At 58.3% G+C, this 14,634-nt stretch overlaps 2 protein-coding genes across 2 annotated transcripts in view; both read left to right on the forward strand.

Annotated features, from left to right (window-relative positions):
- The first annotated feature begins 913 nt into the window (after nucleotides 1-913).
- On the forward strand, nucleotides 914-7,372 carry SMO (smoothened, frizzled class receptor). The gene is made up of 12 exons (XM_049814261.1): nucleotides 914-1,276; nucleotides 2,399-2,604; nucleotides 2,802-3,011; nucleotides 3,092-3,264; nucleotides 3,457-3,676; nucleotides 3,781-3,904; nucleotides 3,988-4,080; nucleotides 4,296-4,404; nucleotides 4,584-4,769; nucleotides 5,132-5,280; nucleotides 5,373-5,507; nucleotides 5,652-7,372. The coding sequence occupies exons 1-12, from the start codon at nucleotides 1,009-1,011 to the stop codon at nucleotides 6,176-6,178; spliced, it is 2,400 nt and encodes a 799-aa protein (XP_049670218.1). The 5' UTR covers nucleotides 914-1,008; the 3' UTR covers nucleotides 6,179-7,372.
- Nucleotides 7,373-13,887: 6,515 nt separating this feature from the next.
- The window catches only part of AHCYL2 (adenosylhomocysteinase like 2), a 108,103-nt gene continuing 107,356 nt past the window's right edge, over nucleotides 13,888-14,634 (forward strand). The window contains exon 1 of the mRNA XM_049813795.1: nucleotides 13,888-14,351. Within this exon, the coding sequence (XP_049669752.1) occupies nucleotides 13,932-14,351 (420 nt within the window). The 5' untranslated portion in view covers nucleotides 13,888-13,931. The remainder of the gene's footprint in view (nucleotides 14,352-14,634) is intronic.

A 14,634-nucleotide genomic window follows, 5' to 3' on the forward strand; every position in this document is an offset into this window, starting at 1 on the left:
AACTTTTCTCCTCAAAAAAGTGACATTTCCTCCCCCCAAAGTACCCCCAAGTGACTTTTTGCCTAAAAAAGAAACTTCTCTCTCCCAATAGAGTGCCTTTTGTCCCCCAGAAACAACTCTTGTCCCCCCCCAAGTTTCTTTTCTCCCCCAAAAGTGGCTTCTCTTTCCCAAAGGCAACTTTTCTCCTCCGAAAAGCGACCTTGCCTTCCCCAAAAGTAACTTCCCACCTGAAAAAAAGTGACTCCCCACCCCCCAATCCAATTTTACTCCCCTAAAAATGACTTGTCTCCCTAAACCGCCACTTTTCTCCTCCAAAAAAAGTGACTTCTCTGCCCCAAAAGCAACCTTGCCCCCCCAAAGTAACTTTTTGCTCCCCCAAACAACTTTTACCCTCCCCAAACCCGACCTCTCTCCCTCAAAAAGCGACTTTCCCCCCTCAACCCCGACTCCCCCCCCCCCCAAATCCCTCTCCTCCCTCCGCACCAAATCCCAACTTCTCTCTGAAAAAAATCAAACTTTCTCCTCCAAAAACGCGACTCCTCCCCCTTCCAAAGCAACATCTTCCCCTCCCCAAAGCCACTTCTCCCTCCCTAAACCCAACTTTCCCCTCACAAAACCCAACATTCCCCCCCCCCCTCCTTCCACCAGCCCCCCCCCCCCCCCCCCCTCGGGAGATCAACCCTTTTCCCTCCTCAAACCCCCACTTCCCTCCTCAAAAACTCCTCCCCTCCCTGCCCGCTCCAAAAAAAAGCAACTTTTTCCTCACAAAAAAGCCACTTTTCCCCTCTAAAGAGGGCTGCCCCCCCCCCTTCTCCGGCCGCGCCGCCTCTCCTCAGCCCGCCCCGGCGGGGGGCGCGGGGCCGTGGCGGGCCGGGCCGCGCTGAGGGAGGAGGAGGAGGAGGAGGAGCGGCCCCGCTCCGCTCCCGGCGAGCTCAACAAAGGGCGTCGGGGCATGGCGGGGGCCGGGACCGGGAGCGGGCCGCCCGCCTAGCGCCGGTACGGGCCGGGATGGCGGCTGAGGGCGGCGGGTGGCGGTGGGCGCTGGCGCTGGGTATGGCGCTGGCTCTGGGCGGCCGCCGTTGCTGCTGCCCCGCCGCCGCCCCTTTCCTCAACGCCTCGGCCGTTCCCGAGCGCTGCCGCCGCCCCGCGCCCTGCGAACGGCTCCGTTACGCTGCCTGCCTGGGCTCGGCGTTGCCCTACGCCGCCACTTCCACGCTGCTGGCCGCCGACTCCGACTCGCAGGAGGAGGCTCACGGAAAGCTCCTGCTCTGGTCCGGTACGGAACGGGGACCGGGGCGGGGGGCTGGGGGGGGGGGGGAGTATGGAGGGGGCTGGGGTAACGGTGGGGAGGGGGAGCGGTATGGGGGGGGGGGCAATGTGGAGGGGAGCGGTATAGCGGGGGGGCTGGGGGTGCGTGCGGTATAGAAAAGCATATAGCAGGGCACAGGGGGTGACTACAGTATAGAAAAGTGTATAGCAGGGGCCTGGGGGTGGGTGCAGTATAGAAAAGTGTATAGCAGGGGCCTGGGGGTGGGTGCAGCATAGAAAAGTGTATAGCAGGGGCCTGGGGGTGGGTGCAGTATAGAAAAGTGTATAGCAGGGGCCTGGGGGTGGGTGCAGTATAGAAAAGTGTATAGCAGGGGCCTGGGGGTGGGTGCAGTATAGAAAAGTGTATAGCAGGGGCCTGGGGGTGGGTGCAGTATAGAAAAGTGTATAGCAGGGGCCTGGGGGTGGGTGCAGTATAGAAAAGTGTATAGCAGGGGACAGGGGGTGGGTGCAGTGTAGAAAAGTGTATAGCAGGGGCCTGGGGGTGGGTACAGTATAGAGGGGAAGAGTATAGTGGGGGACTGGGGTGGGTACAGTATAGAGAGGTGGAAGTATAGTAGGAGACCAGGCATGGGTGCCGTATAGAGGAGAGCAGTATAGTGGGAGATGGTACAGTATGGAGGGGAAGGGGACTGGGGGTGGGCACAGGGATAGGTACAGTATAGCAGGGCAGCAGTATAGCAGGGGACATAGCATAGGGTACAGAGAGCTGTAAAGCAGGGGAGCAGGGACCGGTGTAGTATAGCAGGGGACCTGGGATTGGGTACAGTATAGAGGGAGAGCAGTATAGCAGGGGACCAGGGCTGAGCTCCATGTGGCAGGGGACCAGTATAACACCTGGGGACAGGCATGGCACCCCAGAGGTGCTATAGAGGGGTCCGGGTGCTACGTGTCCCGGGTTGATGGGGCGGACAGCGCCGGTGCTCCCCACCACCGCAGCCGGGGTCTGCCCCATCCCATCCCACTCCACGTCCCCATGGGGCAGCAGGGTGGGGGGACGGCACAAGGTGGGTCTGCCTGGGTTTGGGGGGGGTGGTGCACGTATGTGTGTGTGACGGCGCTGTCCTCGCAGGCCTTCGCAACGCCCCACGCTGCTGGGATGTCATCCAGCCCCTGCTCTGCGCCGTCTACATGCCCAAGTGCGAAGATGGCCAGGTGGAGCTGCCCAGCCAGACCCTCTGCCAGGCCACCCGTGCACCCTGCACCATCGTGGAGCGCGAGCGTGGCTGGCCCGACTTCCTCAAGTGCACGCCTGACCGCTTCCCTGAGGGATGCCCGGTACGGGGCTGGGGGGGCACACATAGAGGGGAGACCCCACCACGCTGCCACGGGCTCCAAATCCCCATGGGGCAGCTGGAGCGGGGAAACGCTGGCTGTCCCCAGTCCTCCACGGGGGACTGATGTCCACCCCAGCAGCGCAGCCTTTGCCGTGGGGGTGCCTCCTCCTCCTCACGGCCTTGCTTCTCCTCCGGCAGAATGAGGTGCAGAACATCAAGTTCAACAGCTCAGGGCAGTGTGAGGCGCCGCTGGTGCGGACGGACAACCCCAAGAGTTGGTATGAGGACGTGGAGGGTTGCGGCATCCAGTGCCAGAATCCGCTCTTCACCGAGAAGGAGCACCGTGAGATGCACGTCTACATCGCCGCCTTCAGCTCCGTCACCATCTTCTGTACCTTCTTCACCCTGGTGAGATGCGGGGGGACGCAGGGAGGTGTCCCCAGAAGGGGACCAGGCACCAAGCTGTCCCTTTCTCCGCCCCCTGTCAGGCCACATTCGTTGCTGACTGGAGGAACTCCAACCGCTACCCTGCTGTCATCCTCTTCTACGTCAACGCCTGCTTCTTCGTGGGCAGCATTGGCTGGTTGGCGCAGTTCATGGATGGCGCCCGCGACGAGATCGTGTGCCGGGCCGATGGCACCATGCGGCTGGGGGAACCCACGTACGTGTTACTTTTGTCCCCATCCCACTACAGCCACATGCCAAGAGGTGTCCCCGGGACCAAGGAGGGCTCTTGGGGTTTCCTGGCCTCTTGGAAGCATGGAGGATGCTCCATGGGGTAGGAGAGATGCCATTCCTCCCCTGTGTCCCCTCATGGAGGTTGGTGACCCTTCTGTCTCGCCTACCCCTATAGCTCCAATGAGACACTCTCCTGTGTCATCATCTTTGTCATCGTCTACTACTCGCTGATGTCGGGTGTCATCTGGTTCGTCATGCTGACCTACGCCTGGCACACCTCCTTCAAGGCGCTGGGCACTACCTACCAGCCACTGCTGGGCAAGACCTCCTACTTCCACCTCATCACCTGGTCCATCCCCTTTGTCCTCACCGTAGCCATCCTGGCTGTGGCGCAGGTAATGGGACCATGATCCCATGTCCTGGCGGTTCCCTGCCAGGCTGATGTGTGTAGGGAGGGGTGGCCACAGCCAACCGAACCCCCCGTCCCCCTCTCTACCAGGTGGATGGTGACTCCGTCAGTGGCATCTGCTTCGTGGGGTACAAGAACTACCGCTACCGGGCTGGCTTCGTCCTGGCGCCCATTGGGCTCGTCCTCATTGTGGGGGGCTATTTCCTCATCCGGGGTAGGTTTGGGCTCACCCTGGTGTGGGGACAGGGGCACTGTGGGTGTCCCCCCTGCCCTGACCACTTCATCCCTCCACCGCAGGTGTCATGACGCTCTTCTCCATCAAGAGCAACCACCCCGGGCTTCTGAGCGAGAAGGCGGCCAGCAAGATCAACGAGACCATGCTGCGGCTGGGTAAGGGGGGCTCCTTCGGCACTGTTTCCATGGGAATTTGGGTGGGATTGGGGACGTTTAGTCCCCTGAACCCAGACAGCCCCATCCCACCTTCCCAGGGGTGGCTGCAGTGGGGGACAAATCTTGTAGTGACAGCAGCACAGCCCCGGTGCAACGTCTTTGTCTCGGTGTTGCTGGCATCTAGCTAAACCAGGGATGTTCCACCTCTCTTCCAGGCATCTTTGGCTTCTTGGCCTTCGGCTTTGTCTTCATCACTTTTGGCTGCCACTTCTATGACTTCTTCAACCAGGCGGAGTGGGAGCGCAGCTTTCGGGAATACGTCCTGTGAGTGGGACAGGGACGGGAGGGCGAGTGGGACGCCCCATGTTTAGCGGGGGACATTGCAAAGTGGAGAGCCCTGTGTCCCCCACCAGCATTGCCACCGTATCTCCACTCTGCAGAGCTGTGGGGTGTCGCTGGGTGTCCCCTTCCTTACGGCCACCGTCTTGTGTCTGTCCCCACAGGTGCGAGGCCAACGTGACCATCGCCACACAGACCAACAAGCCCATCCCGGACTGCGAGATCAAGAACCGGCCGAGCCTGCTGGTGGAGAAGATCAACCTCTTCGCCATGTTCGGCACCGGGGTCTCCATGAGCACCTGGGTCTGGACCAAGGCCACCCTGCTCATCTGGAAGCGCACCTGGTGCAGGTGGGACCCCGGAGATGTCACCCATCTTCATGTGACCCTTCCTGCCCCTTCCAACATCCTGAGGTGTTGGAGGTCATCCCCAGATTTTTGTCCGTCAGCTCAGTGAGTTGTGGGCTTGCAGCAGACAGCGGTTTGGGAATGGGGTGGCCTCTCCCACTTTGCAGGTGTCTTGTGTCCTGTTTGTGGGACACCTCTATCCCCAGAGACCCATCCAACGCAGTCCACAGCCCTTGGTGTCCCTGTCCAGAGTGGAAGAGGGAGACGGGGGAGGGTCCCCATGCCCCCGTCTCCAATGCCTGGGGTTGTGTGTCCCCTGTGCCTGGGCTATCCCGTGTCCCTGCTCTGACCCACTGTGTCCCCAGGCTGACGGGGCAGAGTGATGACCAGCCCAAGAGGATCAAGAAGAGCAAGATGATCGCGAAGGCCTTCTCCAAGCGCAAGGAGCTGCTGCGTGACCCGGGCCAGGAGTTGTCCTTCAGCATGCACACCGTCTCACACGACGGCCCTGTGGGTACGTGCCTGTGAGAGGTGGCCGCCTCAGCAGCACCCCGGGGTCCCCACTGTCCCCCCTGCCTTGACTGGGCTGCTCTGTTGTCGTTGCAGCCGGTTTAGCGTTCGACATCAATGAGCCATCGGCCGACGTGTCCTCGGCATGGGCCCAGCATGTCACCAAGATGGTGGCCAGGAGAGGAGCTATTCTTCCCCAGGACATCTCTGTGACACCTGTGGCGACGCCTGGCAAGTCCTTGGGGACCGCGTGGGGCATCTCTGCGGGGGGACAAGCCAGACTGAGGGGTGTTGGGGATGTGCGGGGAGGCAGAGCTGGGGGGGGCTGGGGCTGGCGGGGGGGCACACTGTTCTCACCCATCCCGTTTTCTGCAGTGCCGCCAGAGGAGAGGGCCAATCTCTGGGTGGTGGAGGCTGACGTCTCCCCCGAGCTGCAGAAGCGCAGCAGCCGCAAGAAGAAGCGGAGGAAGAAGAAGAAGGAGGTGTGCCCGGGCACCGAGCACTGCCTGGGGGGTTCTGCAGCCCCCCTGGCCCCCAGCGCCGTCCCTCGCCTGCCCCGGCTGCCCCCCCAGCCCTGCCTGGTTGCCTTTGCCCCCGACATCCTCCCGGGGCTCCCGCCCGGCCACCCTGAAGCCGCCTTCGCTGGGGGGCCGTGGGATGGCCGCCGCAGAGCCAACGTCTTCCACCTCATCAGCAACCCTTTCTGCCCCGAGAGTGGGTCCCCTGACGAGGAAAGCCCCGGCCCCAGCAGCGGGCGCCGGCAGCACAACGGGGGTCTGCTCTGGCCCCCTGACCCTGGCACCCTGCCCAGGACTCAGGGCCGACGGGCCGGCTTGGCCCCCATCCACTCTCGGACCAACCTGGTGGATGCGGAGCTGCTGGATGCTGATTCGGACTTTTAAGCCTGGCGGGATTTTGCAAGGGGACAGGGACACCTGGGGTGAGACCCGGAGACTTGTCCAGCATCGGCAGCTTGTGAGGGGACACTGAAGCCCACACCGTCCTGCCGGGGCCGGTCCCGAGCACCCCTCCGGCCCAGCCACGGCTTATTTCTCCCCTTGGAGGACAGCGTTTCTCCCCACATCGCCCAGACAGACTCGATGCACATCCCAGCCTGGCAAGACACTGGCAGAAGGGTTTTGGGGTGTCCCCCCGCCACTGGCATTGCTGGGAGAAGAGAAATGGGGTGTCGGTGGAACAAACCTCACCCAGGTCCTGCAGGGATTGAAGGAGAAGGGGGACATTGCCACCGACAGGGATGGACAGGAGTGGGTGGCCCCCCCAGGACAACGGTACCAGGCAGCGGGCAAGTGTAGGTCAGGGTAGATTTTGGTGAGCTTTGTCCCACGTCCCAGGGTGCTGGGACCTGCTGACACCCCTCATTCGCCCTCTGCCCCCAACCACGGCTAGATGGTACGTAGAGCTTACAAACACTTGTGCCAATAGGGTTTGTTGTTTTTTTTTTTGTTTTTTTTAAATTTTTTTAATCTTTGTATAATACACGAGATGTGATGGCCAGGCATGGCCTCCGCTCGGGTGCTGCGGCTGACAGCAGGATGAGCTGACCTCCCCCTCCCTTGGCGGCAGCATCATCCCTGGGGTGCACCTGTTTTTATGGGTGCAATCCTAATTCTTCAGGGGTCCCAAAGTGCCTTCCAGCTCCCCAGAGAGCTGAACCAGACCCAAAACAGAGGGTTGGTGGGACAGCAGTCCCTGGCGACGGGAGATGGGGTGCTGCATTGGGGTGCATGGGTGCTCCCCGAGCCACGATGCGAAAACAAAAAAAGCAACTTGATAATCCCAAGGCATGCAAGGCGAGCCGTGGTTGCCTTTGCTGTCTAGGTGCACCAACCCCCTGAACAAAGCTTTTTATTATTTTTATTAAGAAAAAACCCCAAGTTACAGCGAACCCGGCTGAGCTCCGAGGCAGGAGGTCTCCAGTCCCTGCTGGTGTTTTGTATCTGTCCATTATCCCTGTACGTGTTTTTATTAAATCCTGGTAGGCTCCTGGCTTTCTTGCTATCCCAGTGACCTCCACAGGTTAATTTTTGCTGTGTAAAGGAAAACCCTCCTGTATCAGTATTAAATTTGCCAAGTTTCCATTGCCAGCGTCTGCCCTGGGCTCTTTGGGGAGGTATCGACTGCAGGGAAACGTTGTGGGGTTTTGCCCTTTCTCCTAAAAGGGCTCCAACTGCTTTAAAAACTGCTTTAAACTGCTTAAAAACCCCCATCCCAGCCGTTTCACCCGCAGAAGGCAGGTGTGAGGGGCTGGAAATGCCTGTGGGTGCTATGGGGTCTGTTTGGGGGGACATTCACTGGGCTTTGGCAGCAAAGTGGGGGGGGGGTTGGGGGGGCCCTTTGCCAGCAGATGGCACTACGGGCTTAAATATCCCCAAACCCACTGTTGGGTGGCCCCAATTTTGGGGTGCTGCTGGGTGACTCAGCTGGAGTGGAGTCCTGTAAGGGTGCAGAGGCACCTGCTGCTGTCCTCAGCACTGGGCGATGGGCTGTGTGGACAGTGCTTTTGGGGACAAAACACTGCTTTTAGAAAGTGTCCTTTTTTTTTTTTTTTTATTTTTTTTATTTTTTATTTTGCTTGGGGGCAAGGCATCCACGTCCTTGGTTATCCCAGAGACCAAGCACCCCTTTGAAATTTGGGTGGAATGGGCCAGTGAAAATTGCCCTGTTCCGATGGTTTTTGGTGAGCAGGATGGGCCAACCCCACTCTGCAGCCATCGCAGGGCTCTGCACTGGTGCAGGTGGGCAGCAGGAAACTGGAGTAAAGGCTGGGTTGTCTGGGGTGAAACAGAATGTTTCTCTATATTAATTTTATTTTTGTAGGCTTCTTTTTTTCTCTTCATTTTATTTTTGTGGGCTTCTTTTTTTAAAAGAAAAATGCATTGAAGCAGCTGTTCCTAAATGACATGTTGTTTTGGAACAAAAAGCTAAAATACTTAATTTTGGAAACAACGGGAGCCATCCTGACCCCACCACAGCCCCTATGTTTTCCCCCAGGCACCAAAAAAGGCCCCTCGATTTGGCACCCAGGGACAAAGAAGTGTTTTTTTAAGGAAGAAAAAAGCACTTATCTTGGGAAGCACCACGTTTTCCTCGCAAAGGTGCTCAGAAGATGGAACCAGCTCTTTGCTCTAGTGGGAAAAATGAGAAGCAACCACCCAAACCCACCATTTAAACAGGGTTATGATTAAAACATCCTGGTTAAAAGGGACAGATTCAGCCCAACTTCTCACACCTGCTGTGCCCAGAGCATCCTGCCCTGGCACTGGTCCGGGAGCACTGAGCATACCCACCCAAAAGTGGCTGGTGGTCCCACCGTGGGTGCTCATAGCATACGCTGCTCGGGATCAGGTTCCACAGGCAAGTAAGAATTAAGAATAAGAAGGCAGGGAGGTGCCTTTGCCACTGTTTCAGCTCCAGGGGATTTTCTTCCAGCTGTGGGACTGGGTTGGGGATGGGTAGCGCAGCAGCTGCCAGCTGCCACCGTGGGTTTCCCTGACCGATGCCGCTCATCGGGAAACCACAGCCAGGAAACCACTAATGTGAGCAGCGAAAGCCGTGCGGTTGCCCGCAGCAGTGCTAACGCCCGTGACGTGGGTTAGGGGAAGGGACCGGAGACCCCCAGCGTGGCCGAGCCAGCTCCAACACAGATCTCTCCCCCGGGGCAGTTTTATTAGGGACAGGGACAAGGCTGGGCAAGGGTCCCCTCCATCCTCAGCACACTCACGCTGGAGTTCGGGCCGCTGCTTCTCCCCATGCTGTGTCCCCTGAACCTTTCCCCAAGAGCATCTTCTCCCTCTAACTCCTTCAGCATTGGGGAAGGTCACTGGCTAGTTTTAAGGTCCCGAGGGACAAATCTCCTCCCTTGAGTGACCCAGATGTCACCCGCTCAGCTCCTTGGCTGGCAAAACCCAATTAATTTCCCCAGCTGTACATCGAGTATCCTCAGGAAAGAAAGGGAAGAGCTCAAATGGTCACACGTAAATAACATCCTCTTATTTATTATTCTTTTCCCTTTCGGTGAGGAGCAATATTTCAGGCTCCACTTTACATTACAAAGGAGCAAAGAGCCCTTCCTCTTCCCCCTGCCTGCCCTCCCATTGTGAAACAGCTTTAATATCTTCCAGTTATTCTTTTAAGCCCATTTCCTAAGGAAACGAGGCTCATACAATTACATGCCTATGCATGTGTCTGTCTGTCTGTCCGTCAGGCATCCCCTCGGCAGAGTACTCAGCTGTGCTCAGCAGAAAGGCTGCAGACTTGCAGGTAAAGATTGTAAAAGATTTCATGAAAACTGAGTGCAAGGAGAGGAATTCCACACATGCATGCACCCCTATCCTGCTGTTCTGCGTTTAAGTGGGTTTTGGGAGGCGCAGGAGATAAAAATGTGGAGGGTCACACTTCTCCCTGAACACCCCTGAGAGTGTTCATCAGGGCAAGGCAGGGAGGTTTCAAGGAATCTGGATAATATTCGCTATGAATACACTTAACCACTCACCCCCGGGGACAAATGTCGGCACTATCTGGCCATCTGGTTGCCTTTGCCGTAATTAAATGAATGAAAACTACGACAGCGCAGGCCGGTCGCAGGGACTTTGCCAGAACAAATCAATAGCTGCAGTAAAATTGGATTGCTCATATCAAATGTCCAAATGCCATTAGGCAGGGTTAGGCTGAATCATCTTAAAAATCATATGTGTCATACAGGAGGTACAATTAGAAGATCTAATATTATAGGGTGGTATTGACTTCTAGTTTGGGATTATATATATCTCAGCAAGATGACTACTGTGTCTGTCTGTCGGCTTACAGTAGGGTATCAGAGTCTTAAAGAACTGAAAAACTTCCATATAAATCTCTTTTTTTTTTCTCTTTTCTTCATGTCTGGAAGGCTCAGCCTGTGTAGCCATGCTGGGTGAAGCTCCCCTGCTCTGCCTCTGGATCACTGTGTGCCGCGGGGCTGTACAGCAGCCCGTACCATCCCTGTTAACAGAGGCTCGGCTGCTTTTAATTGGGATCAGGGAGGTGAAGAGGATCCACGCCGAGCAGTCCTGCCCTCCGTCACTAACCCCAGCACACACCCGGCTGCTGGCTTGATTTTCCAGCGCTGCTTTTAAGACTGAACATCACAGGAACGGGCAAATCCAGACTGTGAAAGTGATAGGGGCTCTGCTGACCCAGTAACCGGCCCGGTCTCCTCCCAGGCAGACGTCCGGCATCAATGCACGATGCCAGCCGTTCCCCACGGCGCAGTGTAGTCAGATGGAGGATTTCAGGGCAATATGGCAATTCACAAGCCAAACGGCTCGGCCACGCTCCATTTTGCAGCTGCTGTGGTGGAGGAAAACCTGGGTTTTCTTTGTTTGTGCAAGATCAAAGCATGGGTGTCTGCACCAGAGCACACCCGTGTCTGCCGAGGTTTTCCTCCACCCTTCCCTCTCTGATTATCACGTGCCAGGGAGCAAAGAGGACAGAGACGACTACGAAATGTCTGACATCGGTGTCTAATCTCACTCTTCCCTCACCTTTGGGTTATGATACGCTCCATTTGGGGGTTTATGTATGCTGGTTCCCAGGCAGCGCAGGCATCTGCCTATGCCCTGCCTCTGCTCCCCACGCCACGTAGTCCCTTCAAAGCAGGATCCTGCACGCCGGGCCCTGCCAGCAGCACTGTGGGTGTTGTGTGGTGGACTGGGTCCAGCTTGGTTCCACCACGCGTGGCATGCTCGTCCCCAGCCTGTCCGGGAAAGAGGTATTTCCATGCCAGCAGGTCAGGCACAGGCGAAACAGGCTGCCGACCACAGCTGAGCCTGTCCTTACAGCTCTGGGAGAGACCGTAGCTATTTTACTCCTTTTCTGGCTTAATTTTGTTGTTTGTGGTCATCGTTGGTATGAGAAACCAGGCTATCGCCCATGCAGATCTACGTGCAGCCACGGCTCTCAAGGGAAAGGCTCTTGCCTTTCTGAGGCTGCTTTCTCTGAAGGTGCCCAATATCTACTTTCAGGCAAAGGCAGACCTGCCTCGCTGCCCGTCTCCTGTCCCTCTTGCCGCCTTCCACACGCACAGCACGGGGAAGGAGCCAGCCCGAACCTCTCTCGTAGGCACCGCTGGCGCCGCTCTCACAGAGCCCTGATTGTTCAAACCGCTCAGTCCTCCCTAACCAAACGGCCTCTCCCTTCCTCTCCTGATATCCGTTGTTTTTCCAGATAAATCAAGTACAGCCTAGCACATTGCTCTGGTTGTGCGGATCGTTTGCTGGACCTCTGGCAAGCTGTGATATCATCTATTTGCTCAGCAGACGAGCAGTGGTTTGTGCCCCGATGTGATGGAGGCATGTCCAATTAGCGCTGGTGTGTTTGGGCACGCTGACATCAGTATATGACTTTTTTTCCAGGAAAACACCATCCCTGTCGGTAACCCCATTTGAGGACTGCACTCTTTAAAAGGTAACCAGGGCAAGTGCAGTGATGATCCTATGCTGAGCCAGGTGGGCGATGCACGGCTGGGGTGTGGGTAGCGCAAAGGACCAAACTCAGGGTCAGGATTTTGCCCAAGCGGCAGATTCCCCCAGGTCAGGCATGCGCAAAACAACATGGCATTTTTTCTGTCAGACTGTGGGATCTACGGCACCATGAGATGACAACATCTGGAGGATTTCTGCCCCGGGGAATTGGCGCTGCTGAGTGGGGCTCCAGGTCAGCACAAGCCCCACTCCCCAGCAGAACTGTGGCACTGCAGGAGCTGGGGTTTTGCTTGGAGTCTGCTCTTGTCTTATGACTGCAAGAAACTTGCAGCGTATATCAAAGGGGAGGGATATTCATCGGCTACAACTTCAAATCCCTCCCACAGCAGCTTTCAAAGAGTTTTGTTTTCAAAGGCCCCTTCTGAGACTGAAATCTGCCCTGAGACTGAGCTTTCTAATCTGAGGGAGAGGGAGAAATGCGCTGGGAAACCCGCAGGCAGATTCTGATTTCACTTCAGTAAGGAAATAGCATTACTTCAACGAAGTCGGGACTTCTCTCTGGCACTTTCCATGCACAAAGTAATGTGCTTCTTTTCCTTTAACTTCAACCCCCCTCACACATTCCTCCCGTCATCCTCTACGCTGCCTCTGGTACAGGGTTGCCTTCGGAGCCCATTAAATGCTTTACAGCCTTTTCTCGCCTTGCCTCCGTCCTAGGCATTTTCCAGTCCAGCTGCCACCCCTGCATATAATGAAACCGTTTTTCCTCCTGTCCCCAGTGAGTTTTTACCAACGCAGCGTGCCATCAGCTGCTGACCTGGTTCTTCCTCTCCAAGTGTGATCCTCCTTCGGCTTCTCAGGTTTTGCTGCCTCCCTCCCTCGATCAGTCCTCTGCCTGTGATTTTGGGGGTTTTTCTGTGTGCTCCTCCTCTCCCTGTGCCCCATCTCGCAGCCTGCTCATCTCAAACACCAAGCTCACCCAGGGCTTGTGAGTGACTCAAAGATTCTGGGCTGTGGGTGTTAACTTGGGAATCGGAAACTCCCCCAGTTGTGGCAATCTTGCCAGTTGTTTTGTCCTGCACGTTTTTAACTTCTGGCATTTCTGGTGGATCCTGAAACTCCCCTCAAGCTTGCAGTATTTCACGCCTCTCCATTTTCCAGGCTCCTCCGCATCCCTCCTGCTTGGCCGATGACAGCCCCTTTTGGGATCAAGAAATTGTCCTTTTGCCTCCAACCGTCCCGACGTGTTGGACGCGACCTCCCGCCCCTTGAATGAGACAGAAACGTTGGGCTCACACAGCCCCAAACATATAGGCTTCAGTCCTTGGCTTGTGCCGAGACACTGCATTTATCCTAATAGCGATAATAATGAAAAAAAACACAACCAAGCATGGGTTTGAATTCCCCTTCCCTAAGAGGAGCTTTCCTGAAGAACTGGATTTAGTGAAACACGGCTCGTTTGTACGAAGGCCCCTGAAGAAAGGCTGACCCACAAAGGGGCTCTGTGGGCTCGCAGAACCTGGCAGGACAGCAAGTTTCCGGGCTCTCCGATCCCGCGCTCCCCTTGCCAGAACCTCTTGGCTCCTCGTTTTCAAGGGTTTATGCTTGTAGAGGAGCAGTGGGCCCGGGGGAGCAGCCTGACACAGGGCCTTGCGCTGGGGGGGTGCTCAGAGGCCTCCGACCGGTGGCACGACGGGCACTGACCGAAACACAGAAAATTCCACTAAAATGTGAAAAAAACCCACAAACTTCTCCACAGGGAAAGAGGTCAAACGCTGCACCGGCCACCCCCAAAGGGCGTGGGGGCCGCTGGAAGACCCTACAACCCGGGCGGCGGCTCCGGCCGGCCCTGACGGAGCTGCGCCTCCCGCCGCCGCCATTCCGCGCCTCTGCCCCGGTCGCGCGACAGCGGCGGGACGGCTGCGCGGCCCCTGCCGGGACTACACTTCCCATCAGACGCCGCGCCGCGCGGCGGGTAGGCGGAGCGCGGTGGGAGGCGGCGCGGAGTCTGCCGGGAGTTGTAGTCGCGGCGTGGACGCGGACGGGGCGGGGCGGCGGGCGGGAGGACTGCACGTCCCGGCGTGCCCCGCGGGCGGTGAGGGGGCGGTGGCGGGGGAGGGGCGGGCGGTCCCTGAGGGAGCCGGAGGCGGCGGCGGCGGCGGCGGTAGCGGCGATGTCGGTGCAGGTGGCAGCCCCCGCCGTGGAGCTGAAGGAGCTGAGCGGTCCCATGGATAAGGCGACGGGGCCGCCGTGTGAACCGGTGACCGCTCACCCTCCCGGGCACGCTGTGGTCGCGGCTCCCTGTCCGCTGCCGGCTACCGAGCGTGAGGCGGCCCCGGCCCCGGCCCCGGCGTCCTCCTCCTCGTCCTGTGGTGGCGAGCGGCCTCCGCTGAGCGGCTGCCCCGGGCTATCCTCCGCCACCGGGTTGCCGCCGGGAGCCGCCAAGGTACCGCAGGCTTCGGCCATGAAGCGGAGCGACCCGCACCACCCTCAGCACCGGCACCGCGACGGCGGCGACAGCGGCGGTGCCGCGGCCGAGGCTCTCGTCAGCCCCGACGGCACCGTTACCGAGGCGCCGCGCACCGTTAAGAAGGTAACGGGGAGGAGAAGAGGGGGACCGGGGGCCAGCACACCCCACACGCACCCCCCCTCCACGGGACAACTCCCCCCGCAGCCCCACCGGGACATCCCCGGGGGACAGACACCACCCCCCTCCACCCCCGCCACACACACACCGGAGGAGGGGGGGAACCGTCCCGGTGCTGCCTCCCTCCGGGTAGGGACCGTCCCAGCGTGGGGGTCCCCGGTACGTGTGGACGCGGTGTTGGTGCACCCCGAGGTGCTGCCGTGGGATTGCTGCCGTGGCTGTGTTTCGG

The sequence above is a fragment of the Accipiter gentilis genome, chromosome 11, assembly GCF_929443795.1.
Source record: "Accipiter gentilis chromosome 11, bAccGen1.1, whole genome shotgun sequence".
In the NCBI taxonomy this organism is placed as follows: domain Eukaryota; kingdom Metazoa; phylum Chordata; class Aves; order Accipitriformes; family Accipitridae; genus Astur; species Astur gentilis.